Below are 27,965 nucleotides of genomic sequence, written 5' to 3' on the forward strand. Positions count from 1 at the left end.
TAAACACCAAAGAGTGAGGGGTATCCTTGGAGAACCATGAGCTCTGTGCCTTGCGCTCAAACTGTCTCTGGGCGCCCTCATTTCTACAGGATCCCACCCCCAGTTCTCCAACCTGCCCTCCAGCTCACCCTGCATCCAGGCTCCCAACTCACCCTGCCCTGGAACAGAAGGTCTTGGAGCTCCTCACCTCAGCACTACCCTGAACCTGACCAGGCTCTTTATTCTCAAAACAGGATATTAATGCAGTTTACCTGGCAGGGCCCCAAGAGGCTCAGACATGGAGGCTCCTTGCTGGCCTGCCACTGCTGTTCATTAGCAGTCCCCGTTTCCAGCCTCCTCGAGCCCGACCTGTGTGCTCTGGCTCGACTCTAACCCACATGGGTCCTGTCTCTGCCTTGGGTCTCACTCTGGCCCAACTCCTGGTTTTCAGTTCTCACCCCCAACATTTTGCAGACTCACCTTCTGTTCCTGGAATTTGTACTCAAGTAGGAGGGTGAAGAAGATGAGGCTCATTACCCTGCAAGGCACCTTTTGTTGTTTTGAGCGTGTTACAGCACAAACCCTGAACTTCAACAACGTTAAAGATGACTGCATTATCATCCTTTAATCTAAATGCTCAAAATGACAAACTGAAAAATGGATGAAGGGGAAACTGAGAGATTCCAATTTTCAGATATAACTCAAGGGCAGAACAAAATAACGTAGAGAGGAAAGATATGTTCACACAAAGTTTGTTTTAGACCTCAACTCCTCAAGACTGGCCAGCCAGGTTCACTGTACTCTGCCCCTCCAGGAAATGTTGCTCAGATGTCAGGATAAAGGCCCAGTGATGCCTGGGGACTTGCCTGAGCACAGAACATGCCCCACTTGTGAGCCATTGCCCCGAAGACCCTGCACGGAGCCCTGTCTCCCCGGCACGCGTGTACGTGCACACACTCCTTCAGCCAAGCACCTGGGAAGTGGCAGGAGCACTTGGCTGCCTGGTGACAGCTCACTGCCCTCTTTCATTCCCCCCACACTCCAGCAGGCACTGTTTGAGTGGCACCTCCTTGCTGTGAGAGCTGCCCCAACCCAGACAGTGAGATCGGTTCCAGCTCTGTAAGTAAGGGCTCGCTGAAGACCAAGCCGCTTCTGGCAGAAACTCCAGCAGTGAAAGGAACACCCGGGGTAAAAAGCCAAATGATCTAGCGTAGAAATTGTCAGACTGGAAAAGTGAGAACAAACAGCAGTTCCTCCAGGTAGCACCCCCTTCCATGCCTACCCCCTCCTCAACTTGCTGCTTCCACAGTGTCCCACCCTCCCCGGGTCCCCAGTCCACCTTTCATGACTCCCACTTAAAAAAAAAAAAAAAAAAAAACCCTGCCCCACAGGACACAGCTCCTTCACCCCACCTCTGTACCTGGGTCCCTCAGCACTAAGCTCACTACACCCACACCACACGTCTGTATAAAGACGTCTCAATGGGGCTAAGCCACCACAGGCTGCTTGAGCTCTCAGGACTTCTCCAGTTCTAAAAGCATGCATTTCTGTTTGTTACTGAGTAGAAATAGAAATTGTTTTCTCCCATAGGGCTTATACAAGTCACTTTTGCCATCACTGAAATCAAGTGAGAAAATAAAAATTAATCTTCAGAGGATAAGCTTGATGGCAAAAAAATCTTGACTGGTCAATTCTTTCCAGGAAAAAATGAAGTGATTCTTTACCGGGCATTTAGAACACTGGTGTTTAGACAGGGGAGGTAAAGCCTGCAGCGAGCAGAGGAAAGACCACCTGATTTGTCTGCCTTCACCTGTCTCCACAGGTGTGACGGTCACGCGTGAAGAGGAGACACATTAGGACCAGTCAGGCTCGGGAGTCATTTGGCCCCTGGCCCCGCAGACACTATCTCTAGTCCTCATGCCCTCCCTGGGAAGCAGGGATTAGCAACGCCATGTTCCTCCCAGGACTCTGAGCAGGTCATCTCTCTACTCTGAGCCCTCAGGGTTTCACAGCAATGAATGTTGGCGCCAGGGCTGAACCCAGACAAGGGGCGACTTCACGCCGAAGCAGAGGCATTTGAGTATGTGGCATCTCTGCAAATGAACATGTCTCTTCTTGCTCCCAGGAGGCTGCAAGCAGAGGCAGGAGAGCATTCTAGAGGCAGCGGCTTGAGCCCCCAGCTGGCACAATCCCCACCCGGGCCTCAGTTTCCCCACCTGTAAAGTGGAGCTCACAATCGCAGAGGCAGTGGTGAGGACTGAGAGCACCCATGGAAAGCAGAGCAGGGGCCTGGCACAGAGCAAGTGTGCAACAAGTGCCAGCCCCTATCACTGGTTTTCATTTCGAAACTCTTCATCCTGGGTTAGAACTCACAGAGAGTACACAGACCAGAAACACATAGCTTATGTGCACACAGCTCAAAGACTTAGTAGTGTGCACACACCCAGCTGTGGGGTACAGGGGGTGGCAAAAATCACTGTTCAGTGAGGCTGGAGCCCAGGGCAGAGCTCCTGGCGTCCGGCAGCTCCCAGCATGTGCTCAAGTCCTAGCCACACAAAACTCATGGTTTCACTTTGAAGGTGATGCAGAAAAGTGAAGCTTCCCACGCAGGGCAGGAATCACGCAGGGTTGCTTTTCTGATGGGCTGTCCTGGCTGCAGGGAGGACAACAGGTGGAACATCCAGTGGAACAGGGAGGCTGGTGCCCTAAGCCTTGGTCATGGCTCAACAGATACCAGAGCTTGCTTGTAAGAATGAACTGATGGATCTATTTGGAAACTGTGGTGAAATAAAGGCAAGCCACCAGCCTGCTGGGAGCTCTGCCCGAGCACTGCGGGGTAAGTAGAGGCCGACACCCCCACAGCAGGGCTGCTGCGCAGGGCGGGCCCCCAGGCCTGTGTGTGGGCAGGAGGAGGCAAAGGACACGTGGGAGGACCACTGCTGCCCAGAGCAAGGAGACGGCCACTTTCACCCCCTCCTGCTTCCACGCGCAGCACCCGCGCCGCCGCCCAGGACTGCCCGCCACGACGAATGCTGGCTCTGGGGTCCCAGGACTGTGCACTCATTTTGGGACCCCAGGACTCAGCCTAGGGCCTGGATTGTGGTAGATGCCAAATCAGGCTTTACGGAATCCATGAACACGGGGCAGCAGCATCTTCTAAATGTTACTTACAAAAGTGGTCTCGAAGGATGGGAACAGGGCATCCCATCCTACATGCACGGCTTCCCAGACAAAACCCTGATGCCGAGGAGATGTTCTCACGTGCTGTGCCAAGTCCACAGTGCTCAAGTCTGAGAGGAATTGCAGAGAGAACCTTCTCTGAAGCAGACGGCAAATAGTCATGTGGCAACTCTTTGGGGCTAATGTTCTACAGCAAGACATCTATGTCCTCTTCATCTCCAAAATACTCTCCACCAAGGCTCCCTGTGCCCACGGAGAGTGCTCACAGGTCAGCCCCAGCCTGGCGTCATCCAGGGAGGCCTGAGCTCTAACAGCACCACTGCTGACAGCTGAACAGGGCTCCTCTTCAGGGATGTGAGTGAGCTGCAGGGCTGGGACCCAGAAATCAGCAGTCTGCCCTCCCAACCTGGCCCTCAGAGACTGAGGCAGCAGCCCTCAGGCCTGCTGGGCCCAAACCCACTGTCGTGTTCCCAGAACCTGCCAGGGCAGAGGGCAGCCAGGCTTCCCCAATGGCACTGGGAAAGTGCCATGGCCTGCGGCCTTGGCTCTCCCTGTGCCCCAGCCTCCAGAGCCAGAGAGGAGACCCAAGGCAGGGCCTGGAGTTGGAGATGTGGGGGTGCGCCTGCAGGCTCCCCGAGTGAGCTAGAGGACTTGCCAGAAGCAACCGACCCACCCACGCCCTGCTGGGAAGCCTGTGGGCAGGATGGGCCAGGCTCCAACTCTAGCCAATTGGTGGCTAAAGGAGTCACCTTGGGGAACCACCTTGACTCAGCCTCAACCTATCTGTACCCACATGACTGCTCAGCCCCCAAACAGGCAGTTGGCTCCAAAGAGGTCAAGACCCTCAGCCTCTGCAGGACCATGCTCACTGCAATCTCCAGACATTGTTCTGGCCTAGAATGCTGTCCCTCCTCTGGCTCCCAGACCTACCTGCCCCACACACCTTCTCTGGTGAGGCCAGCAGCGGGCCCCTCTCTGAACGCCATGATACCAAGGGCAGAGCTGTAGCTTGACCTCACTGCCCTCGCTCTCTGTGGAAGCCACCGTCCTTTCTCCTCCAGCTCCTCCATTGTGGGGATCAGCCCCCCACCCTCCTCGCTTCTGAATCATTTCCTACAGTGTTGCAGTGTTGGGGTAAAGAAAGTGTCCCCTCCAACTAACTGCTAACTGGCAGATATGTCCCTGTGAGTAATCCCTCCTCCTCCCAAGAGCACCCCTCGTTCATTCGTCCATCTGGTGAACATCTGGGTGCTTAGCACCGACCCTGCCCATCTTCCATGCCACCTTCCCTGCCCCCTCCTCCAGGGGGAGCCCCACTGGCCCCTGGGCGCCCCAGCAAATTCTACAGCGCCTCGCACAATGATCCCTGTGTCTCCTGCCTCAGGGAGCTTACTTTCGAATGTCACAGCCACAGGCTCCTGCAGGGAAGTGCCACATGTCCCCTGCGCAGGCACACAGCCAGCGCGTGGAAGAAGCCAGCATGACCCAGTTATGCGCTGGGTTATTCAGTTAGCACCTTGTGGTGGAAAGGGGTAAAATCAGACACAAAAGGCCTTCTACCTCGAGACTTCAATGCTTTCCTTAGATCTGCACAACAGTCCTGTGGGGTCACACCAGTGAGAAGTGGCCTTCCACAGGAAAGAGGGACCTTGCTGGCAGCCTGGAGACGTGCAGCTGGCAGCGTGCACTTGGGTTGCTCAGAGCTGGTTCGGTTGAGCAATCACACCTCCACTCGGGGCACGACTGTCAAGGTGGGCGGGAGGGGGGAGAGGCACTGCTGCTCTGTGCGAGCTGAAGAGCGGTGTCAGGGGCAGTGCCACCAGATGAGCAGAGCCTGTCTAGAAAATAAACCCATCTGCCTTTGTATCCTTTGGACAAGAGATGTTCTCGTCTACTGACACTGCAGTTAAGAAGTTAACAGGGAGCCTAGGGGTTTACAACAGTGACAGGGCTTGTTCAAGCCACTTGACTTAATATATGCTGACAATACACACTGCAACTTTCACCTACATTTTATTTTTTTAACAAGCAGCTGAAGACTTCTAAAATAGAACTATATTTAGCTACTTAATTTTTCCACAGAAGTTTCTGACATCAACTGGGTTATTAAGACAGTGCTAACCAACACCCCCCACAGTAACAGATTATATGTTGTGTGTGTGTGTGATGACCCCCATCCCCTGCATCAGAGGGACAGAGCTCCCAGCTGGCACCTGTCTTGATGCCTGACACCACTTTACATGTATTCATTCCCTAACTCGGGCTTCCCTGGTGGCTCAGGCGGTAAGAATCTGCCTGCAATGCAGGAGACCAAGGTTCAATCCTGGGGTTGGGAAGATCCACTGGAAAAGGGAACAGCTACCCACTCCAGTATTCTGGCCTGGAGAATTCCATGGACTGTATAGTCCATGGGGTCACAAACAGTCAGACACGACTGAGCAGCTTTCACTTTTACTTTCATTCCCTAACTCTCACAATGCTAGGATGTGGCTACTGTTAATATCCCCATTTTACAGATTGGGAAATTTGAGGATAAGAAAAAGTAGTAACTTGCCTAAAGCTACACACACACACACACACACACACACAGAGTAAGTGACAAGGCAGGGAGTCACACCCAGGCCACTTGGTTCCAAAGCCTGTGTCTGAACCTATCCCTGGCCTCTCCAGGTCCACCCCTCAAGAGGCCTTTTGTGTGCGCTAGCCTCCCTGTACTGCCACCGCGCTCCAGGCAGGTGCTGACTGAGGCCAATGGCACTGTTACCACAGTTACCAAACAGGAGCTTTCCCCATGACTAAAGGATTCTGCCGGTAGTTTCAGATCAGTGTTGAGACGGATGAGGACCTGTGTTTCTAAAGGCCGGCTTCACAGGCACTCACAGGGAGGCTCTGCAGTCAGCACCGGGTCCCCAAGGGCTTCCACGATGCTGGGCAGGCCACGGGCTCCAGGGCCCAACTGTCTGTGAACCCAGACCTGCCTATGGGCCATGCAGGTCCTGAATCCCAGTCACATCCCTGAGGCACCTCCACCTGCATCTCAGAACTGCCTGTTCTGATCCAGCTTCACCACCAATCCTTCTGCACGCCGTGAGAGTGCACCTGACCCTGCCAAGGGGCCGCTGCGGCTGAGCAGCTGGGATGTGCCCAAAACTCTGTTGCTGCCTTTGCTGAGGTGTTCCCCAGGTCACACATGCCTCTCCGGCTACTGAGACTGAGCTCCAGCCCGGATCCCCACCAGGAAGGTAGCTGAGGAACAGGGACTCAGGCGGTCATACGTCCCATGGGAACTCACGGGGCATAGCACACAGTAGGTGGTCAATAAACACTGACTTCCAATAAAATAAAGTAGTCAGCTAAAAGGCAATGATGACCTTTCCCCCAATACACAGAGAAGAAAAGTGTTCAGAGAAGTTTGAGTTGGGCTCCTGTGATCACTTGTCTGTGTTAAGGCTGTAGTATCGACAGTATTTGATGTTAGACAAAATCGCACATCTAATTAATCTAAGTTAACAGAACTCCGTGCTCGTCTCTGGCAAACCACAGGCTCCACCATGGGGCTCTGCAGCACCTGGGCCTTTTGTCTCAGGAAAGCATCACAGGGCTCCGATGTTGCCATTCTTGTCTCATGGTGGCAGCCTCCCTTGAAGACCAGTACCATCATCCCTCTTAGAGCTGAAAACATTGCAGCTCAGATCAGTCAAGCAACTCGCCCAAGGTCACACAGATAGCTAGTAATGGCGCAGCTGGGATCAGAACCTGGAGCTTTCCAACTACAAAGCCAGTGCTCTTTCCACTAAGCCCACAGCTGCTGGGATGGTTCCAGGGGTTTTGACACATGTTTAGTTGCTAAGTCATGTCCAACTCTTTTGTGACCCCATGGACTGTAGCCTGCCCAGGCTCCTCTGTCCATGGGATATCCCAGGCAAGAATACTGAAGTGAGTTGCCATTTCCTTTTCCAGGGATCTTCCCCACCCAAGAATCGAACTCGCATCTCCTGCATTGGAAGCTGGATTCTTTACCACTGAGCTACCTGGGAAGCCCAAGCAGCCACATAAACAAGATTTCATGGACTCCGTTTTATCCAGCAGGTAAGAAGTAAGTGCCCAGTGGCTCAGCAGTAAAGAATCTGCCTGCCAGTGCAGGAGATGTGGGGAAGATCCCTGGGTCAGGAAGATCCCCTAGAGAAGGAAATGGCAACTCACTCCAATACTGTTGCCTGGGAAATCCCATGGACAGAGGAGCCTGGCAAGCAAGCCATGGGGTCGCAAAGAGTCGGACACGACTGAGCGACAAAATAACAACAAAGAAATAAGTGGGACTCAGGAATAATTATCTCCACTAAAAAACAAACAAAAAAACCCAAGCCACAACATAATCTGATTAGGATAGGAATTCGTCGCAGGCACAGACAGACAAGAAGATGCTCCAAGAAGTCCAAGGGCAATTTGTTCAGCCTCCTGGCCACTTGCCTGCGTTGCCCAAAGTGTTGTCACATCACTACCACCCATTGTTCTACAAAACTCAAGAGTAATGCCGCTACTGAGACCAAGCCTGGTAATCAGTATATGTCATTTCAAGTCACAGCAGGGTTGAGCATGGAAAGGAAGCTATGAGAATGGACAAACTGATTAGACCTTAAATGAACATCTCTAACCTCTTCTGTTACCAAACTTTTCTAGCAAGGTAAGTTTACCATCCTCACAGAGAGCTAGGCCATACTCGCTGCCACTTAGATTGGAGGTCTGGCTGGTTCTGGTGTATGGTCATCTCATCACCCCAGCCCCAGTCAATAAAGAGGGGGTGTCAGGCACCACTGGCTTGGTCTCTGCATTCATCCAGAAGAAAGTATGGGCATTACCTCCCAGAAGCTGTCGCTGGACACTTCGACTCCAACAGAATCATCGTAAGTGACAGACATCTCTCCAAAGGGTGAGGGAGCAGCAGGGAGTGCTTAAATTAGAGGTCCACTTCAGATGCTCAAAATCTGGGGACACACCTATAAAACAAAAAACACAACATTGCAGCTTTTAAATTCCCAATGTAAAGAAGCAAGCTGTCTCCATTTCACAACTTCCATTTCCATGACTGCCTTCAATGCAGCACAGTCCACAATCTCCTTCAGTGGATGAAAGTCAAACACTCCAAACTCAGCACTGACATACATGTGCGTGTTATATGTGTGGTGTGTACTTCACATTAACAAGTAAACCTTTGCAACATCTTACTGAAGACTTTGAAAAGCTTTCTGAAGAACAGTCTGCACACTTAAATCAACAGGCTGATACACTTAACGCCTCATCCCTTGGAGAAAGGGGCAGAGACCCTGCGAGGAGAACAGGCAAAAGCAGAGTCGCTGCATCTCTGGGCTTGCCCTGCTCCAGCCTGTCCTACTCATCCCACACGACAAGGACCTGGGCAAAATGTGAGTGGAAATAATCCATCTTTCACACCTGACTCCACTCTCCAGTTCCCACCAGGCTTTGCTTGTGTTGGGGGCTGTTTCCCTCTTCCCATGACTGGCTCATCTCGGCCACTGAGGCCCTGGATTCAGACCAGTTTATTCTGACACAGTCTGTGTGAGGGTCAGCTAGAAGGAGTAAAGACAAACAAGCGAAAGTGATCGTCTCTGAGCAATGATTCAATGATCTAAATCCAAGTGAGGGCAATGGGGTGATAATTTCCCCTGCTAGAAGGAAGAAGTTGAAGGACTCCAGCTATGTTCACAAGCACAAATCACACTGATGGAATGACCCATCCACAGCCCCATGAGATTCCCTGACTTCTTAGTGACAGAGTGAGACTCAAGTCTCCTTCACAGCACCCTGCACTGAGATCTCACAGCCAGAGATCTGAAACGCTCCTACCACAGTCAGGAGACAGCTGAGACATGGGAGGGAGAAGGCAGAGTGATCTACACTGTTACACCTACAGGTGCAAGACTGCTCTAGGTGCCTTTCCACGCTATAATCCTGGGATTCCCTGTGAGACAGTCTACAAGCACAGTAAGGAGCACGAGCTGCCTGGGCTCTAATCCCAGACGTGCTACTCATTAGCCAGGCAACAGTGGGCAAGGTACCTAACCTCTCTGTGCCTCAATGGCCTTATCTTGTCAACAAGAGACGATAATGTAACTCAGACAATAATGTATCACAGAATTACTGTGAAGGTTCAACACGGCCAGACATACCAGGAGAACAGTACATGGTCCCCAGTAAGTGACACATACTAAGTTACAATGCGATTATTATTAGATAGCAGGTATAATCATTTTCATCTATACTTTGAGCTGATAAAACTGAGGTTAAGGGAGGCTAGGTAACTGGTCCATGGTCACCCAAGCAGGACACCAACTGTGCCTGCTTACGAAGGTACTATTCTCTATCATACTAAGATGTTTTCTAGAAACAATCTCAAGTTTAAATAAATTAGGTGTCTTATAACCTAAGATCTAGCTGTGGATTAAAAGGTTTAATCTGATGGATTTCCAGCTTCCAAACTTGAACACAGCCCCCTATTCTCAATACATTTAAAGAGCAAGTTATGGTCCCTTCAGCCAAGCATCCCACACGCATGCACTCCGTAAGCAGGCAGAGTGGCCCGAGTGCCGCACATTCATTCTACCTGGCAGCACGCCACAGAGGCAGCGTGTCCTCCTGACCCTGGATATCGCAATGGCTGGGCAGGCTTCACAGGCCAGGGCCCTGGTGCTGCATCTCACAGCATCCCCTTCTGGTGGGATCCCATGCTCTGAGCCAAGGCTCTCCTAGAAGCACCCCAGCGCACGACTGCAGCAGCAGAGAGTTTTCTAACTAGAGCAGCTGGTCTCTGTTTCAGGCTTCTCAGGGAATATCTGAGCTCTGGCTCAGGCGAGTCTCAAAGTGGCCAAATCAAGCCACTGGCTAAGCTGCCTGGCCAGCCCCAGGGAGCAGCTGCAGGGAGCAGGTGCAGGGGAGAGCGGTGCTTGCTCTGGGCAGAGAAGCAACTTGACACCTGAAAAGTTCACTTTCAGGAAGTCATTTTTTTGCCTGGGTTCAGTCCTGGCTTAGACACTAATAGAAGATCAGTTCTGCACAAGATCGATTAAGAGCCTGTGAAGTGCCAGCATATTAAAAAGCAGAGACATCACTTTGCTGACAAAGGTCCATATAATAAAAGTTATGATTTTTCCAGTAGTAATGTATAGATGTGAGACTTGGAACATAAAGAAGGCTGAGCGCCAAAGAAGTGATATGTTTGAATTGTGGTGCTGGAGAAGACCCTTGAGAGTCCCTTGGACTTCAAGGAGATCAAACCGGTCAATCCTAAAGGAAATCAACCCTGAATATTCATTGGAAGGACTGATGCTGAAGCTCCAATACTTTGGCCACCTGATGCAAAGAGCTGACTCAGTAGAAAAAACCCTGATGCTGGGAAGGATTGAAGGCGGGAGGAGAACGGGGCGACAGAGGATGAGATGGTTGGATGGCATCACCGACTCAATGGACAAGAGTTTGAGCAAGCTCCAGGAATTGGTGATAGACAGGGAAACCTGGCATGCTGCAATCCATGGGGTGGTAAAGAGTTGGACACGACTGAGCGACTGAACTGAGCTGTCCTGGGACCTTATCTTCCCATCAAAAGTGTATAAAAAACAAATTGAGACTTGAGAACAAGAAAATCCTAAGGTAAAGATGTACAAATCATCTGCCCTCTCCTCCCACTGCTGATAAGCACATCCGTGGTCCCCCTCAGAAGACGACTGCTGAATACATTCTAAGAGACTTTCTTCAGGAATCCAGGCATGACTGAGGTGGGGGAAAAAGTGCCCAGATCTCTGGGTTTCAGTGACTTCAGCTGCCGATGGATGTAAACACTGTGAGTCAGTACATACTAAGTTGCTTTCATCATGTCTGACTTTTTGCAACTCTATGGGTCATAGCTCACCAGGCTCCTCTGTCCATGAGATTCTCCAGGCAAGGGTACTGGAGTGGGTGTCATGCCTCCTCCAGGCATCTTCCCAACCCAGGGATTGAATCCGCATCTCTTTTGTCTCTTAGCAGATGGGTTCTTTACCACTAGTGCCTCCTGGGAAGCCCCGAGTCAGAGCCATTCCTAAAACGGTGGGCAGAATCTCAAAGGTTAACGGAGGCTGCCAAGGGTGCCCTTGGTCCAATCTGGGAGCTGGCATAACTTCTCTCCTCCCATCTGGGCCTGATAAAAGATATCAGGTAAGTAATGGTACACATTACATAAGTACATTCAGCTCCCCCTTAATGCCCTTAATTTGTTCCAAGAAAAAGAAATAGAACAGGTCATTAGGTCAAAAGGCAAGAAGATTCTGAGAAAAGGCGCATGTAGCTTGTGCGTGCATACTAAATCACTCCGTCGTGTCTGACTCTTTGCGGCCCCATGGACTGTAACCCACCAGGCTCATCTGCCCATGGGATTCTCCAGGCAAGAATTCTAGAGTGGGTTGCCATGCCCTCCTCCAGGGGATCTTCCTGACCCAGAGATTGAACCCATGACTCATGTCTCCCACATTGGCAGACAGGTTCTTTACCATTAGCGCTTCATCTACCCTCAAAGTCGGCCTTGGAGAAGCCACCTCTGATCCTCGGTGACTTCAGAAGGCAGAAGAGAAGGGAGGCATCCTCGCTGCTGCCCATACACAACACTAGCCTGGCCTGTGCTGCCCTGCAGGCCTGGCCGTGAGCATATGCTGGGTCTAGGGTTTGTTCCTCCCTCCTTGTCCAGGGTGGGAGATTCTTCATTGATTAATGAAGTCCCTACAGTTTCTTCTAAGCCACTCTCTGGCCCAGAGTGAGGGGAGAATCATTCCTTCAGTAAGGAGTGGATCTCCCATTCATTCTACACACCGATGTTTGAGAACTTACTACGTGCCGGTCACTCAGAGTCCCGCGGATGGAGCAATTCGCAGGACTGACACAGGCCCTGCACGCGCAGGCCAGGTGTCTGAGCAGGGCAGACTGACACACAGTAAGGTGAAAACAGCTGCGAGTGTGAACAGGGCTAGAACAGAGATAAATGAGGTGCTGTGAGTGAGTGGAGGGAAGCTCTTGTGGAGGCAGAATGGTCCTGCCTCTCTGAGGACCCAAGGTGGAGAGCAAGTGGGCGTGAAGTGTGTGAAGGACAAGGGAGGGGCCTTTCCAGCAGGGGGCAGCCCCTGGGAACAAAGGTCCTAGTGGCAGCCCCAGCAGGGCCGGAGCCCACAGACTTGCCTGAGGCGTCACTGAGGACTCCAGGGAGGAATGGAGCTGCATGGCAACTCAGATCTTCTATCTGCTAACTGATAAAAATTCAAGCCTCAAGTAGCTGTAAGATGCACTACTGAAAATCAAGCACCCATATGCATGGTCTTCCATACCTGTCCTTACCTGCGCTGCCTCTCAACATGTGATATGTATGACAAAAAAGAAACACCCAGCCTTTGATCCAACTAGTTCTTCTAAAACTTTTCCTACTGATAAACTCACCCAAAGGTCAAAGGTAGGTAGGAATTCACGGTGGTACTGATTTTAATAGCAGGAAGAATAAGATACCGAAAGCCACCTCACTGTGCATCAAGAATCAAAAGTGCTGATACAGCCCCGGAGTGGAACACAGGCAGCCAGAGGAGAAAGGGCAGGGGACTGTGTGTACAGCCGTGGATGAAGGACGCACAGTGTTCCTGCATATCAAGTGGAATCAAGTGTGACACCATAGATACAGTCTGATCCCACTGGTATTAAAACACAATCGGGGGACTTCCCTGGTGGTCCAGAGGTTAAGACTCTGCACTCCCGATGCAAGGTGCCCAGGTTGATCCCTGGTAAGGGAACTGCTGCTGCTGCTGCTGCTAAGTCGTTTCAGTCGTGTCCGACTCTGTGCGACCCCATAGACGGCAGCCCACCAGGCTCCCCGTCCCTGGGATTCTCCAGGCAAGAACACTGGAGTGGGTTGCCATTTCCTTCTCTGATGCATTTAATTGAAAATTGATAGTTAAGTCGCTCAGTAAGTGTCCGACTCTTCGAGACCCATGGACTGCAGCCCACCAGGCTCCTCCGTCCATGGGATTTTCTAGGCAAGAGTACTGGAGTGGGGTGCCATCGCCTTCTCCTGGTAAGGGAACTAGATCCCATATACCAGAGCTAAGACCTAGTGCAGCCAAAAAACCCCCAAAGTATGTCAATGTGCAGAAAGCCCCAGTGAGTCTCAAACTTGTGGCAGTGCAGAGCAAACTTGCATATTTTACCTCGTCACCTTCTAAATTATTTGAAAATTTTGACTATCACCACGTAATATTTTTAGGATACAAAAACCATTAATGAAAATACCTCACTTTGTTTTGTCAGTGGCCTGTCCAGGAATGAAGGTGTGGCCCTCTGAGCCACGTGACTGCACCACAGCTTCGAAAAAGGACCGACCAGCCCCTCTTGAAACCCCAACAGCTCTGCCGACCGGAAGCACCTCTCTGCTGCAAGATTGCAGTCATCTCCCCATGGTGTCCTGGCTTGCCCTGCCTTTCAGTTTATTCTCAACACAGAGACCCTTTCAAAACTCAAGTCAGAAGACCACAGAGCAGTCACTCAATAAAAACTTGCTAGATGGATTCAGGATGAGAAAAGTTGAAGTGAAAAGTCTGGGCAATTTTGATTCATACAGACTGAAGATCAACCGATCGGAAATAATTGGGACATTTATGTGAAGATGTTTTGGCTCCAGTGGTTAGAATTCTTCTATAAACACTACTGCACACGTTAAACTAAACCACAACTGGTTTAGCAACCACAGTGGGGGCTGTGTGGCTCAGGGCCAGGCTGTCTACCACCAGCCACACAGGAAGCCCTTCTCCTGCTCAGCCCCGGGGGCCGACCACCAGCAGGGCCCACAAGCTGCTGGGAACCCTCTGCCTCCAGCCTCAGTTCAGGCTCTCCCTGTATGTCCAGTCAGTTCCTCTTAAGAAAGAATGGGGTTGCCAGCTTTTCTTTAGCCCTCAAGCCACCTCCCACACGGGGGCTGCTCAGAGAGTAAGACCTGAGGCAATACATTGCTTTACACAACCGACAAAGCACTTTTTTTTTTTTTTAATGGCTCAAATGTGCAGCACAGCCTATTTTGTTTCCAATGATTTCATCTGGAAAACTGAACATTCCTCAAAGGAAGAGATAGAGATCAGCAAATAAAGTGACTTATATCTCTGGAACATTGTGTAGTGCGCATACCTCAACCATGGAAAACAGCTCCGTCTGAGGGAAACACACCGAGGCCACGGCTCGGCAAGCCCCACACCCGGATGGGGTGGGGAGGGTCCTCCAGAAGCACGTACGGGGTGGGGTAGGGTGTGCAGAGTGGGCCAAACACACTCAAAAGTACTTCCAGAGATTAACAAGGCTGTCAGCCTCTCTCACAGACAGAGCTTGGTGTTGCCGAGAAAACCACCTCCTGAAACTTGGGACTGTCTCCTTTTGTCTAGTCAACACTACAGGGCCTCTTTTTCTGACAGAAAACAATCGTGTTGGGTTAGGTGAGAGATAAACAAATTTTTCTAAACAGGGACGCTATTCCCACTGTCAGACGTGGCACTGCTTTTGCACAGCACGGCACCAGTTCCAAAGCAGGTGCGTTCCCACCCGGCCGTGACGACCTGGCTCCCAGAGCTTTGCTCATTTGACTCACCTTATACTGCTGAGGAGAAGGCAATGGCACCCCACTCCAGTACTCTTGCCCGGAAAATCCCATGGACGGAGGAGCCTGGTAGGCTGCAGTCCATGGGGTTGCTCAGAGTCAGACACAACTGAGCAACTTCCCTTTCACTTTTCACTTTCATGCACTGGAGAAGGAAATGGCAACCCACTCCAGTGTTCTTGCCTGGAGAATCCCAGGGACGGGGGAGCCTGGTGGGCTGCCGTCTATGGGGTCATACAGAGTCGGACACGACTAAAGAGACTTCGCAGCAGCAGCATACTGCTGAACCTGTGACAGTTTCAAGTCCAAATGTCTATTCCTTCGGCTACCGCAGGGCTGTCAAAACCAGTGAGGGCTCCTCTCAGTGGGGCTCAGTTCCGCCAGCTGCATTCTCATTACTCAGCCCTTTCCTCTGCCATCTACAGTCTGTCTCTCCTGCAATCACAGCAAACATGCCATCCTGCGGTTGGCTTTTTTCAGCTGCATAATGAGCATTTCCCCTGTTGTCCGTGCTGTCTCCCCGACGCTCTGAACAGCTACATGACATCACGTCTTGGCCCACATTGCACCCGGCCCCCACCGTCAGTAACCTTGGGGGTCTGGGTCTTTCCCAGTCAGCACCAAGACTGGGGGAAGGTCACAGTACGCACAGCTTCCCACCCTGTCCTGTTACTTCACCGGGGGCTCTGGGCTCACGCATTCTAACGATATTTGGTTAACCTCTCAAATGCAATTCAAAAAGCAAGAGTTTGATCCGACATCCTCAACCTACATGTACAGGGGAGATTATACACTCAAGAAAGATACCTTGAGAGGCATAGGAGAAAAAATGACTCAAAAACACACCATGGTCTTTGGAGACTTGCTTGTTTCACACGATGAATCTGAGGACATTTTAGAAGATGAAATAGCACTGACAATATTACACATGAATAAGAAATAGAAAAGGGAAAAGAAAAGAATAAGCGCCTGTAAAAAGGAGACTTCAGCTGTAGGGGAGACAAGGGAGCCTCATCACAGCTTCTAATTTCTCACTTGGTAAATACAGAGATCAGACTTCCTGGGGTTTTTGTTTGATTTTAAAAGCTTCCAGTAAACAAACATTTATGAGAGGGACTTCCCTGGTGGTCCAGTGGCTAAGACTCCTAGCTCCCAATGCCAGGGGCCCAGGTTCAATTCCTGATGAGGGAACTAGATTCCACACACCCCAACTAAAGACCCCACATCCCACAGGGAAGATCAAAGATGCCATGCGCCACAACTAAGACCTGGCACAGCCAAACAAATGATTTTTTTTAAATTTTGAAGCTTTACATATGAAATTCCTTTGATGTACACATTTTCAGAATGTTCAAGACTCACTCCATTCAACCTTTCCCGGACACAGCTATCCACACTTGGATATCCTGGTGGGCTGATGTCCTTTCACCTAGAGGGAGATTGTCAATGCCTGTACACAACTAATTCCCCCTAAGAGGCAGCGATGGGAGTGGTTCATCTGTCTGGTTTAGGGTATCACTGGGTATACATTGCTAGGAATGCCAATTTTTAAACAAAAATACACATTAGATATTTATATACCTCAAATAAACAAACCCAATAAAGCTACACTGATCGTATTTACCTTTTGATGATTCAGAAGTCATTTTTCACTCTTATGAAGGGCTCTCACAGCCAAAATTTGGAAGACTCCCTCCAAATTTGCCACACAAACAGCTGTGGGACCCTGGGCATTTTCTCAACATCCCACTACCTTCAATTAAAGAGTGTGAGATGAAGTATACTCTTAAATTTCTCTGAGTTTAAAATGTTTTAGAAGAGCCTCCTACTGGCAAGAGATGATAAGAGAATTGGAGTGGACTCAAGCCAAGTCACCCTAAGAGTAAGGTCATTTGCAATAGCCTTCACTGCTAAGACTTTCCTGGTGGTCCAGTGGTTAAGACTCTGCACTTTCACTGCAAGGGGCGCAGGTTTGATTGATCCCTGGTTGGGGAACTAAGATTCCATATAGCACATGGTGTGGCCAAAAAGTTAAAAAAAAAAAAAAAGAAAAAGAAAAAGAGAGAGAGAAGAATGAACAGCATGCTGACAAAAACAAAAAAACACCTCCATGATTTGGGTCATCCAGTTTTTCTATCTGGTTTGAGCCAATGGGAAAATTTAAGAACTACAAAATGAAAGCTTCTGACAGCTCAGGTTCAAAAGTAAATTTGTCATTCTAAGTGAAGTCAAGTCAGAGAAATACAAATATCATATGATATCACTTATATGTAGAATCTTAAAAACTGATGCAAATTAACTTATTTACAAAACAGAAAGAGACTCACAGACTTAGAAAACAAACTTCTGATTACCAAAGGAGAAAGGGAGGAATAGCAATTAAGTAGGAGGTTGGGATTAACATACACACACTCCTGCTGCTGCTAAGTCACTTCAGTCATGTCCGACTCTGTGCGACCCCATAGATGGCAGCCCACCAGGCTCCCCCGTCCCTGGGATTCTCCAGGCAAGAACACTGGAGTGGGTTGCCATTTCCTTCTCCAATGCATGAAAGTGAAAAGTGAAAGTGAAGTCACTCAGTCATGTCCAACTCTTAGCGACCCCATGGACTGCAGCCTACCAGGCTCCTCTGTCCATGGGATTTTCCAGGCAAGAGTACTGGAGTGGGGTGCCATCGCCTTCTCTGAACATACACACACTACTATATATCAAATAGTCAAAAAAGACCTACTGTAGAGTATAGAGACCTCTACTCAATACTCTATAATAATCATATGGGGAAAGATTCTAAAAAAGAAAGAAGAAAAGATATATGTATAACTGAAGTACTTTACTATACACCTGAAACACAACATTGTAAATCAATTATACTCCAATATAAAATAAAAATTAAAAAAACAAAAGTAAATCTAACCTTGAAGTACCTGCACTTTTTTCTTACTGATATCCCTAATCTTAGATGCTAAATGTATAGTGTGATGATTACTAATGAGATGTTAGACAAGTTTGAATAATTTGAACTAACATTCAAGCTCCTGGTATATTCTTTATGACTTAAATGTATTTACATGTGCTTCCTTGATTAAAAGAATGAAAATATTAAGCAAATGAAAGTAATAAACTGAGAAACCTCACTACTACGGCTGCAGCAGACGCAGCATTTGGGCAAAAAGTAGGTGATGAGGGGCCATTTCAGTTATCAGTCACTATGGCTGACAGGGGCACTGGCAGCACATGAGCTGATATAGTAATTTGCTGGACTCAAACATCAAGTCTGATAGGGACCAAATGGGTAGAAAGGAGATGCCAAGTAGGGCAAAACAGGAAACCTGTCAAGCCTAGGACAGCAGGGGGAAAGACCAGGGGAAAAAAGGGGCCAAAAGCTGGCCATGGTTCAGGCAGGCCTGCCCCTCACAGGGGTCTTACCTGGTCAGCATCCACATACCCCATGGCCATCAGACATGTATCAGCGAGGGTGGAACTCTAACCTGGATAGTCCAGGACTGTCTTCCACCTTTTCTTCCCTCAGCCCACGTTTACAAGCCCTAATCAATTTGCAGATACCAGTGAGAGTGGTGAGGTGTTCACATTTGCCTTCAGAGTGGTATGGGACACAGTCTCTGTCCTCAGCAGATGGCAGAATTAACAAGTCAATATTTATTGAGCACTTTCTAGGTGCTAGGTACCATTCATTCTCGGAACAGCACTACCAGGAAGCTACTATCACCCTCATTTTACAGATGAAGAAATAAGGCACAAAAGCACTTCAATAACTTGATCAAGGCCACAGAGCTAGGAAGTAGCAGAAAAGTGAAAGTGCTGGTCACTCAGTCGTGTCCAACTCTTTATAACCCCAGGGAGTATAGCCCGCCAGGTTCCTCTATCCATGGAATTCTCCAGGCAAGAATACTGGGGTGGGTTGCCATGCCCCCCGCTCCAGTGGAAGGCGTAGAGCTGGGATTCAAACCCAGGCCAGGAGCCCCAGAGCTGGCCCCTGCACCAGGCCACGCTTCCTCCTACGACACGGGCGATGGCAGATGAAGGAGAGGAGAGGTTAGGAATGTGAGCATGACTCCAACAAAACAAAAGATGGGGGGCTTGATAGGATAGCACTCCAACCAAGGCTCCAATAAGGGCAGGCTGTTGGCATTCATTCATTCATTCTGCACTCACCGAGCACCTGTGGAGGAGCCCTGCTCTGGAAGCATGCTTGCTCAAGAGCTCAGGTGGCTGGGGAGGGAGATAAACACATGGCCCACACCTGCCTCACTCATGGATGAATTCCGGAGGTGGGCACAGTGCCCAGCATGACAAGGCAGTAATGAGAGAATGAATGAACAATGAATGAATCCCTGTGGCACACTAGCAACATAACTATGGGCAAGTTTCTTAACCTCTCTGAGCCTGTTTCCTCATTTAGAAAATAAAACCAATACTTCCTATTACTCCTTGGGATTATTACACAGATGAAATACCTCAGTCCAGGGTGGAAACAGCTGCTCTCCATCATGGTGCTGAGGAAGGCAGGAATAGGATGTCCAGAGCAGGCACTTTCCCAGCCTGGGGACACCAAGCTGAACCCTGGGAGCCAATGGGAAGCAGGCGGGTGTACACACACAGGGGCAGGGTGTTCTAGACAGAAGAATCCCTGGGGAGAGGTGGGGGTAGACAGGGGGCACAGGCCACCCAGGCTTCAAGGGTTAGACAGCAAGGTGGGTGGACACCCTGAAACTGGAGCAGTGAGGCGGGAAGGAGGAACTGGTGTCACACTTCTATATAGAAATCCCCATGTGGTTTAACTTGATGAGTTTCTCGTAACTTGTAATCTTCCAGCTGCTGGCTATGCTGAGAACTATTTTACACACTATTAACTACATGTTTTAATTGACAGGATCACACAGAGACAATTTTATTATAATTATTATTAACAACCAGAGTGCACTTATTTACACAATAGCTCTCCTCACAAAGAGCCCAGAAAACCTGACAGAATCTCAAATCACTAGAAAGGCAGGCGGTATTAATTACTCTAAAATGTCAAAGACAAAATGAAAACAAAAGTTTAATGTTTTTCCAAGTCACACCAATATTAGGTAGAACAGAAAATCCACCCTCACTTTCAATTTCTAGTCTCCTCAGGACCACCTTTCAAAATACTTAAATCACATCACTTCCCTGCTCCAAACCCCTCACACTCAGAGCTCAACCCTAAGCCCTAAGCCCTCAGCCCTCAGCTTGGCCACAGTCCCGTCGTGCTCTGGCTTTGCAGGCCCCTCTGGCTGACTTCCCTCCCTGGCTGACCCTGCTCTGCCTCAGCCACAATTATCTTCCCACTGCTTCTCGAAGATACTGGGCTCATCTCTACCACAAAGCTTTTGTAATTGCCACTCCTTCTCCTTAGAATGCTGCTCTTCCTTGAAGTGAGTGCCTGGCTAGCTGGCCAACACCACAGGAGCCTCTGCCCAGAGATCCACAGAAGAGCTTCCCTGACGATTCCCTCTCAGCCAGCCCTGCCTCCCACCCCCACCTCTGTAAGATCTGTCTGATTTTAACAATAATATACTGTTGTGAGCAATTTCTTTCATGAAGCCGTGTAGTGACATCTCTTGGATGACACAGAGAAAAGACTAGTCACTCAGATTATTAACTACAAATGTTTCTCGAGCGGAAAGCAAAAAATTTTCAGTGATTCTTTAAAAGTCAATTATTCCACAATGGCCAGCTTGTACAGTCACTCAGTTGGAAGACCCTCCCACCTGGAGCCTCCTAGGCAGCCTCTAGAGCCCAGAAGCGGTTTTTACTTTGTTGTTGTTCAACAGGGTTCTCTCTGAATCAGTGGAAGCAGTTGTGTTAGGAACCAAAGGTCCAGTCAGTAATACCACACTTTAAATTCTCAAGTATTACGAACTGCTCTGTCGTTGAGTCAACACTTATATTTATAGCAGAATTTGAGAATGTTTGGCCGGATGAGTCCCCTACAACAAGTCCCAGGCATAGGCCCAGAACCTAGTCTGTTACTAGGACAACCTGGTTATCCCTGAAAAAGTGGAAGAGGTCAAAAACTTTGAGAGACTGGAAACAAACTACCTATACAATTCCATATTGCTCTCAGACTTTCTCTAGATCCTGAACAGTCCTTCAAGAAATACACATTTCTCAAAGCAATGAAACGCAGAAAAGTATCCCCTTCAACAGTCCCAAACAGTGGGAAGAGAGGACAAGGCAAACTTTGCCACTGACTGCCAGACCAGCACCGTTCTCCTTCTGAGTGCAGCATCTTAAAACAAGAGACCTTCCCGAAGTGAAAGCTTCACTCAAGCCCAAAAATACATGAACAAACAAGTAAGAGTGAGAGAACCACACACATTCTTGCTACAGAGAACCAAGTCTGCTGAGTGTCCGGACCAAAACACCCAGGGCCATCACTTCCCAGCAAAGGTGGCAGCCTGTCCACTGGTTAAGTCCCCTCACCTTGGGTGGGATGCCACCCCAGTCCCCTGCTTGGACAGCTGATGGGAGCCCCCTAATCATCTCCACCCACCACTAACTGCATGGTCCTCCACAGAACCAAACCTCCTCTCTCCCCAACATCTGTAGTGGGGGAAACAGCTAACTCTTCCAATTTGGGAGAAAATGCTGCAGTTGGAGAAACTTTCTTGGATACCATGAATAAGATGTTCTGATTCCAAGGAATTGTAAATTTGATACTAAAGTGTGTGAAAGTATGAACAAGCAGATTTGAGGAAATATTATGGAGCCATAGTAACAGAAACCACGGAAGAAACTCTGGTTGCACAGAACTGTTTAAAAATAAACCGGATACTAAAATACCAGCAAAGAGCTACAATGACTCACACTGTTCTCCTCAAACACTTATGAGAACAGCCAGTTCTTTGACAGTCTTCCAGGCTTTTTCCCCATTGGAGAAACGTGAGACAAAGACAGTGAAAAGCAGCTTTGAGATTTTTCTCTAATTTTACCAGCAACTTGATATGAATAGGACCCCATAGGTTGTAAAGTTTGATGGGGGTATGGAAATGTACATTCATGCAGAGAGAACTGCTTTGAGGCTTTTCATAAAAGTCAAACTAATTCAAAAATAGCCAAAGCCCCAGAGTATGCGACACTAAGTGCTCAAATACTAGTTAATGTGGCAAAGAACCTCAGCACAGTTTCCATCATTGATAGACAACCTTCCGAGGCGTTGTGTGTGTGTGTGACCACCTTCTCTCTTGCTCTGCCTGCATGAACACTCCACCCTCCTCTTCTGGCCCCCCCTCTCCACTGAATGTCCTCTAACTACACGCACACACCTTTTAACGTGGCAGTGCCGCACAGGGCACCATCTTGGGCCCACATACAGAATAAACCCACAGGTCTCAGGCCTGAGGCCCACACGTGCAGCACTCTGCTCCCTCAGACTGCCCTTCCCATCCACTCCTACTCATCCTGCAAGGGCCAGTTTGAGTGTCCTCTCCTCTGTGGAGCCCCTCAACCATGCAATGACCCTCTGCCTACCACTGTCTCGGTATAATTCAACCATAGAGGATATCACTGGGCTGCTATAACTCATTCTCAACAACCAGAATGGTAACTCCTGTGGGAACCCTGGTGCCTATCACAGTACCTGTGGTGACAGGTGACAATCACTGAAGGAAGAACTGGAGTCAGGGAATGAATGATCTCTCAGGAAAGCAGAGTCCTGGCATGTCTGTGCCTTCTTTCTCATTAATCCAGACCTAGTTCCTCCCTGTTCCCCCTTTACCAGCCCTATTCACGCTATCTCTTCTCTTCTTCTCCCACGAAAATAATTGTTCTCCTGGGCAACATGCCACCCCTTCACATGCCCAAAGACCTGTTTTGGACATACTGCCTATGCACCAACAACTAACTCTGTCTGTAGCCAGAGCACCAGAAAAACTTGTCTGTGAAACAGCTTTGCACCAGTTGGTAAACAGCTTCAATGGAGTAACTGTACTTAGGTGATCCCTTATATATTTTTTTTGTTTAGGGAAGACTTTTAAAATCTTTTGCAACACAAATTATTAATCAAGTCCCATAATTACCACTACCATTTCAATTTGGTTTAATACCAAAAGCCCAAAAGAATCACCCAAACACACCCGGGCTCTGAGCCATGGAAAGTGTTGCCCAGAGAGACAAAGGGCAACTGGAGAACAAGCTCATGGTAAGAAAGCAGAACACCCTGAGCCAATGGAAACATGGGAGACCGACCAGCAGCAGCAAACCCACCAGGTATGGAGAGCCGGCTCAGACACCCCCACCACAGCCGAGGAGGGGGCTCCTTGTGCGTCCCACGAGGGGCTTCAGGGGTGTCTCTGACAGCTCCGGCTAGGAACAGGGCTGGCGCATCCATCCAGGTCTGTCTAGTTGTGCACACCTAGCAAATCACATTACTGCTCTGCGCTTCTAGTTTTCCATTCATAAAACAAAGAGGGGTGACGATGCACGCCCTGCAGACTTCTCAACGAGGATTAGCTTAGAGAATGCAACAAGTACCTATTTCTCATGTGGCAAACAATAAATGTTGATTCCTTTCCCTGGCTCTGGTTGCAAATCTAATGAGATGGAACAGAATGACCTTGGTCTCAGCACATGAACAGAATGACCTTGGTCTCAGCACATGACTCCTTGGGCCTTAGATTTCCTTGTTCATGCAGTAGGTGATCTGTGAGTTCTGTGTAAACTCTAACATGCAAAGTGGAGCCTGGGTATACAGGCAAAGGACGGACGGGGCTGGCATTGGCTCAAAGTTTCTAGTGAAAACGAGTACTATGCATTTTGTTTCAAAATAAGAAATGAAGAAAGATGACTTTTTTAAAAAAATAAATAAATCAAAGTAACAAAAGGAGGTTAGTTTTAATTAAATTAGCATATATCCATTGGGACTACATTGATAATCTATCTACCCTACTGCTTTTATTTTCCATTCTTTCTAATCTATAATCACATAAAGTGCTGGGGACTCTAAAAGGAGCTGGAGCAGGCAAAAATCTCTCCACCCTCACAGAGTTTATGCTATAGTGCAGAGGACTGACAGAGAAAATGAACCACACAGTAGCAGCTATGCAGAGAAATAAAGCAAGGAAGAAGGATGAGGGGGGCAGCAGAAAGGAGCCGGTCTCCCTGAAAAGGTGACATCTGAGACAAAATGGGAAGGAGGAGCCACGAGGAGCTCCAGGGGAAAGGCTGATGCCAAAAGGAAGATCACCCATGACGGCACAGGTCTGTCTGGCATGTCCAAGAAACAGTGAAACAGCTACTGAAGTGTTTCCCAGGGAGAAATGATGGTGGCTGAGACCACACAGAAAGCAGGAGAAACAATGACACGTGAGTTTTGAAAGAATACTGAGGATAAAACAAAATGCCCTCATTCTTTCAACTTCTATCCACCCAGACTTCCTGACTCCCAGGCTCAAGCGTTCAACAAACCTGTGCCCAGCAGCAATCATGTCCTGTGTGTCTCTGAGCTCAGCTCCGCCTGACCCAGACTTTCTCAAGACCCACTGTGGACAAGGAGCAGAGATGTGCGCCCCAAGCCCTTTCTGTGCAGCCGTGGTTCCGAGAAGCAGGAGAGCCCAGCACTCCACGTCTGGGAAAGCAGCTGTGCAGACGGGAGCCAGGGCAGCTTGTCCTCCCCACCAAGCAGTCCCGCACCCCCATCTCTCAGGAGGCTCTCAGCCTTCCACATGGTGACTTCAGAGAGAGAACAGCCGTCTGCTCTGCACAGCAGACTTCGCAAGCTCACTTCCTTACCAGCCTTACCCACATGTGCATAGAGCGAAACAAAATCCTCTTGCTGAATGCTTGATTCAAGCCGACAATCCTAAAAACCAAGGCCATTTAAACTGAGCAGAATGCAAAATGTTTCTGAAGCACACCAGTCACTTTAGGTTAAGTTTAGAGAAAATCTTCTGAAAGCACTCACTCTGGATCTGCAGGTGAGGTTTAATTTCTAAATTGCTTTCTGGACTCAGGAAGAGGCAGAAGATATGACTAGACAATACTCAGCAGTGAATTCCTAAGTTCTGAGAATGAAAATGATGATGGTTCTGTAGATCCAGAGAAAGGTGTGTCTGTTTATTTTCACAATGAACCTGAAGAAGAAAAAAAAGTCCCAGATGCAGAAAATGCTTAATAACACCTCCACCTTTGGGATTTGCAAGGAGGTGTTAAAAGGCTTGACCTTTCCTTTCTGATTATCTTACAGGAAATGAACTCAAATCTTAAAATGAGACGTTTGATGGCATGCACAGCAGGCTTCAAAAGCAGTCAGGGAAGTTCTTTCTCTTGGGAAAGTCTCACCGAGTTGTACTGTGTGTTAAAGACCAAACCACGTAGAGGGTGTATCAACATGCATGGCCCCAAACAGGCCACTGGGCAACTTGCCAGGGTCCTTTAGGCTCAGCCGTTTCCTCCAGACAGGCTGGTCGAGTCAGCACTCCTGCCACGCACCACCTGTGCAGCCTCACAGAGGTCTGTCTCCTACTTCATCTGGAATTCCACAGGGGAAGGACTCTGCCCTCTGTATCTATGCATAATCCAAAACAGGGGCTCCAGAAATGAGACGGGACCACCACGTGGAGGGTAGGGAAGGGGAAAGAGGAGGTGCTACATTAGCTGAGTCTTAAAGGTCAGCAAAGGTGACAGAGTTTCTATGCAAGAAATTAGTATTAAAAAATACTAAATACCGTTAAGATGACAACGTTTTGCCCCTGTATCTTTTATATCTTAATAGCTAAAAGGAAACAAGTGGTGGCCCAGCCCCATGGTCATTTTCTGATGGCTTTTCATGTTCTGGGTAATAACTGTGTTAGGTTACAGAGAATTGGCAGTGAAGGCAGGATGAGACACCAAGGCACCTGGCTTCAGCCCAGCCCATCAACTGTCCATCCACCCACGTGACTTGAGGAGGAGATGGAGCAAACAGAATTTAGACATGTTCCCCCAAATAATTTTTCTCATGTAACAGAAACATGTCAGCTGACAGGTCCGTGCCTGGGACTGATTTTTGCTGTGATAATTTTTAGACCTCTGGTTGGCAAGCACCCTGGGAACGTGCAGACTTGGGCTGAAGTTCTCCCTAAGCTAAATACTGAGTTGATGCTCCATAGGTTTAAAAACAGAAAAAGTTACTTTCAAAGGACAAAAGTGACACATTTTCAAATCTAATCCCTTCGCCAAAGTTTCTAAAGGGGGCCAACCCCACAGTGGGAATGGGACACACCCCCACAGGGCAATATTTTGAGAGAAATACACCCATGCTTTTAAGATTGGGGTGGGACTGGGCTGCAGAGAGAGATGACAGAGCCAGGAGACCTGGGTTTTAGCGCACGCTCTGGCCTTTACCTGCACAGGTCACTTCCCAGCCAGCCTGGGTTTCCTCACTTACTAAAACAGACACATTGCCCGCCCAGCCTAGGTCCCAGGTAATGAAAGGATGGTTAGAAATCACTGCACAAACAGGATCCCTGCATCCTGCGGTTGGTCCCTCTGGTCATTCACTTATTTGCCAAGTAACATATCTTGAGCACCTACTATGTTTGGGTTCAGGAAATCACACAAGCAAGATAAAGTCTCTGATTTTGGGGGGCCTGTATTTAAGTGGGATATCCCAGGCCTTTGACAAACTGGTGAATTTAGAACACTTCACCTGGCACCAGACTCAATTACTAGCTGTCTAAAGTTGGAGTTTTCCCTGGCCCAATGCACAAGTGCAGCCCTCTACAGAGCAGCTCCTTGGAGAGTGAGTGGTGAGGCTCAAGTAGGACAATGATTACCATCAGCCTAACAAATGTTATCTATTACAATTACTACACAGTCAGCCATTAAAGAACAAAAACTATAACAAAGTGAAAATAAAGTTGGAGTAAAACCTCAAATTCCTTCTTAACTACTTGGCAATTAGGATAGCATTTTATTCCAAAAATAGATTTTTATACTCTATGCAGCAAAAGGAAAGAAACTCATGGCAAAGTAAGTAGACTGTGATCTACTCAAGGCAAGTCCATGTCGTCTTCATCTCGGCATCTGCACATGGCAGAGGAGCACTACGTGTCTACTGCTGACTAAGCCACCACAGTCGGCAAGGGTGAAGGTTAGAGCAGAGCCTGCGGTGCTCCAGCGACTGTTCACACTCTCTTTAATATCCACTTGTCCTTCCACAGACTTAGAAGCTGAATCACCACAGTCAGCGGGTTCAGCAGAAGTGGTGTCACCAGAATGGAGCCCTGCACTAGGGACGAGGAGACCAAGGCGGCCTGGAGATGCAGACCCCCGTTCCCGTCGCTCCCCTTCAAGCCGGCAGCCCTCACCTCCCTCCTCCAGCTCCTCTCTTACTGTGGGGTTCTGTGCTTGATCCTTCCTGCATGTCACAGTTTAGGAGGTTCAAAAAATTTTTCGTTTCTGTGAATGAAAAATATCTGAACACATCTCAAGAAAGGACAAAGGAATAGTATTATTTGCCAGGAGGGGGTGTGTGAAGGTTGATGGTTTAAGTAACTGAAACTCTGCCATTTTTTCAATACCTTTATTGAGACATAATTCATACACAATTCACCCATTTGACGTATATACAGTGCTTTTGAGTGTGTTTAGCATTGTGTATCATGACCACAGTCAATTCTGTCACCCCCAAAAGGAACTCTGTTCCCCACCTTCTCTCCTTCAGTGCCTGGCAACCACTAATCTGTTTCTGTCTCCATAAATCTCACTATTCTGGACTATTCCATCTCATATAAATAGAATCATGCAACAGAATCTTTTGTGGTCATATGTGTTATGCCTTGCCTCTTTCACTTGGCATGATGTTTTCAGCCATAGTAGAGCACATATCAGTAACTCATTCCCTTTTATTGCTAAGTAATATTCCATTGTATAGATATACCACAATTTGGGTCTGTCTGAAGAAGCTGAGTCACCACAGTCAGTGGGTTCAGAAGAAGTGGTGTCCACTTTTTTGGCTATTCTGAATGATGCTGCTGTGAGAATTCGGGTTCGAGTCTTTGTGTGGACCTATGTTTTCATGCGTTTCAGGTACTAGGTGTGGAATTGCCAGGTCATACAGTAACTCTACGTTTAACCTTTTGAGGAGCTGTTTTCCCAAACTGAGTTGTTCCCA

General features: G+C 48.6%; 1 protein-coding gene across 5 annotated transcripts in view; it reads right to left on the bottom strand.

Annotated features, from left to right (window-relative positions):
* The window catches only part of PACSIN2 (protein kinase C and casein kinase substrate in neurons 2), a 115,200-nt gene that overhangs the window by 25,691 nt on the left and 61,544 nt on the right, over positions 1 to 27,965 (bottom strand). For 3 of the 5 annotated variants that reach the window (XM_061418787.1, XM_061418786.1, XM_061418789.1), the window contains exon 2: positions 8,019 to 8,156. The exons of 1 other annotated variant lie outside the window; for it this stretch is intronic. In XM_061418787.1, the coding sequence (XP_061274771.1) occupies positions 8,019 to 8,078 (60 nt within the window). In that variant the 5' untranslated portion in view covers positions 8,079 to 8,156. Of the gene's footprint in view, positions 1 to 8,018; positions 8,157 to 11,083; positions 11,214 to 27,965 lie in introns of those variants that run through there. One more of the 5 variants, XM_061418788.1, reaches the window with a different exon arrangement.

Source organism: Bos javanicus, chromosome 5, assembly GCF_032452875.1.
Source record: "Bos javanicus breed banteng chromosome 5, ARS-OSU_banteng_1.0, whole genome shotgun sequence".
Classification (NCBI taxonomy): Eukaryota; Metazoa; Chordata; class Mammalia; order Artiodactyla; family Bovidae; genus Bos; species Bos javanicus.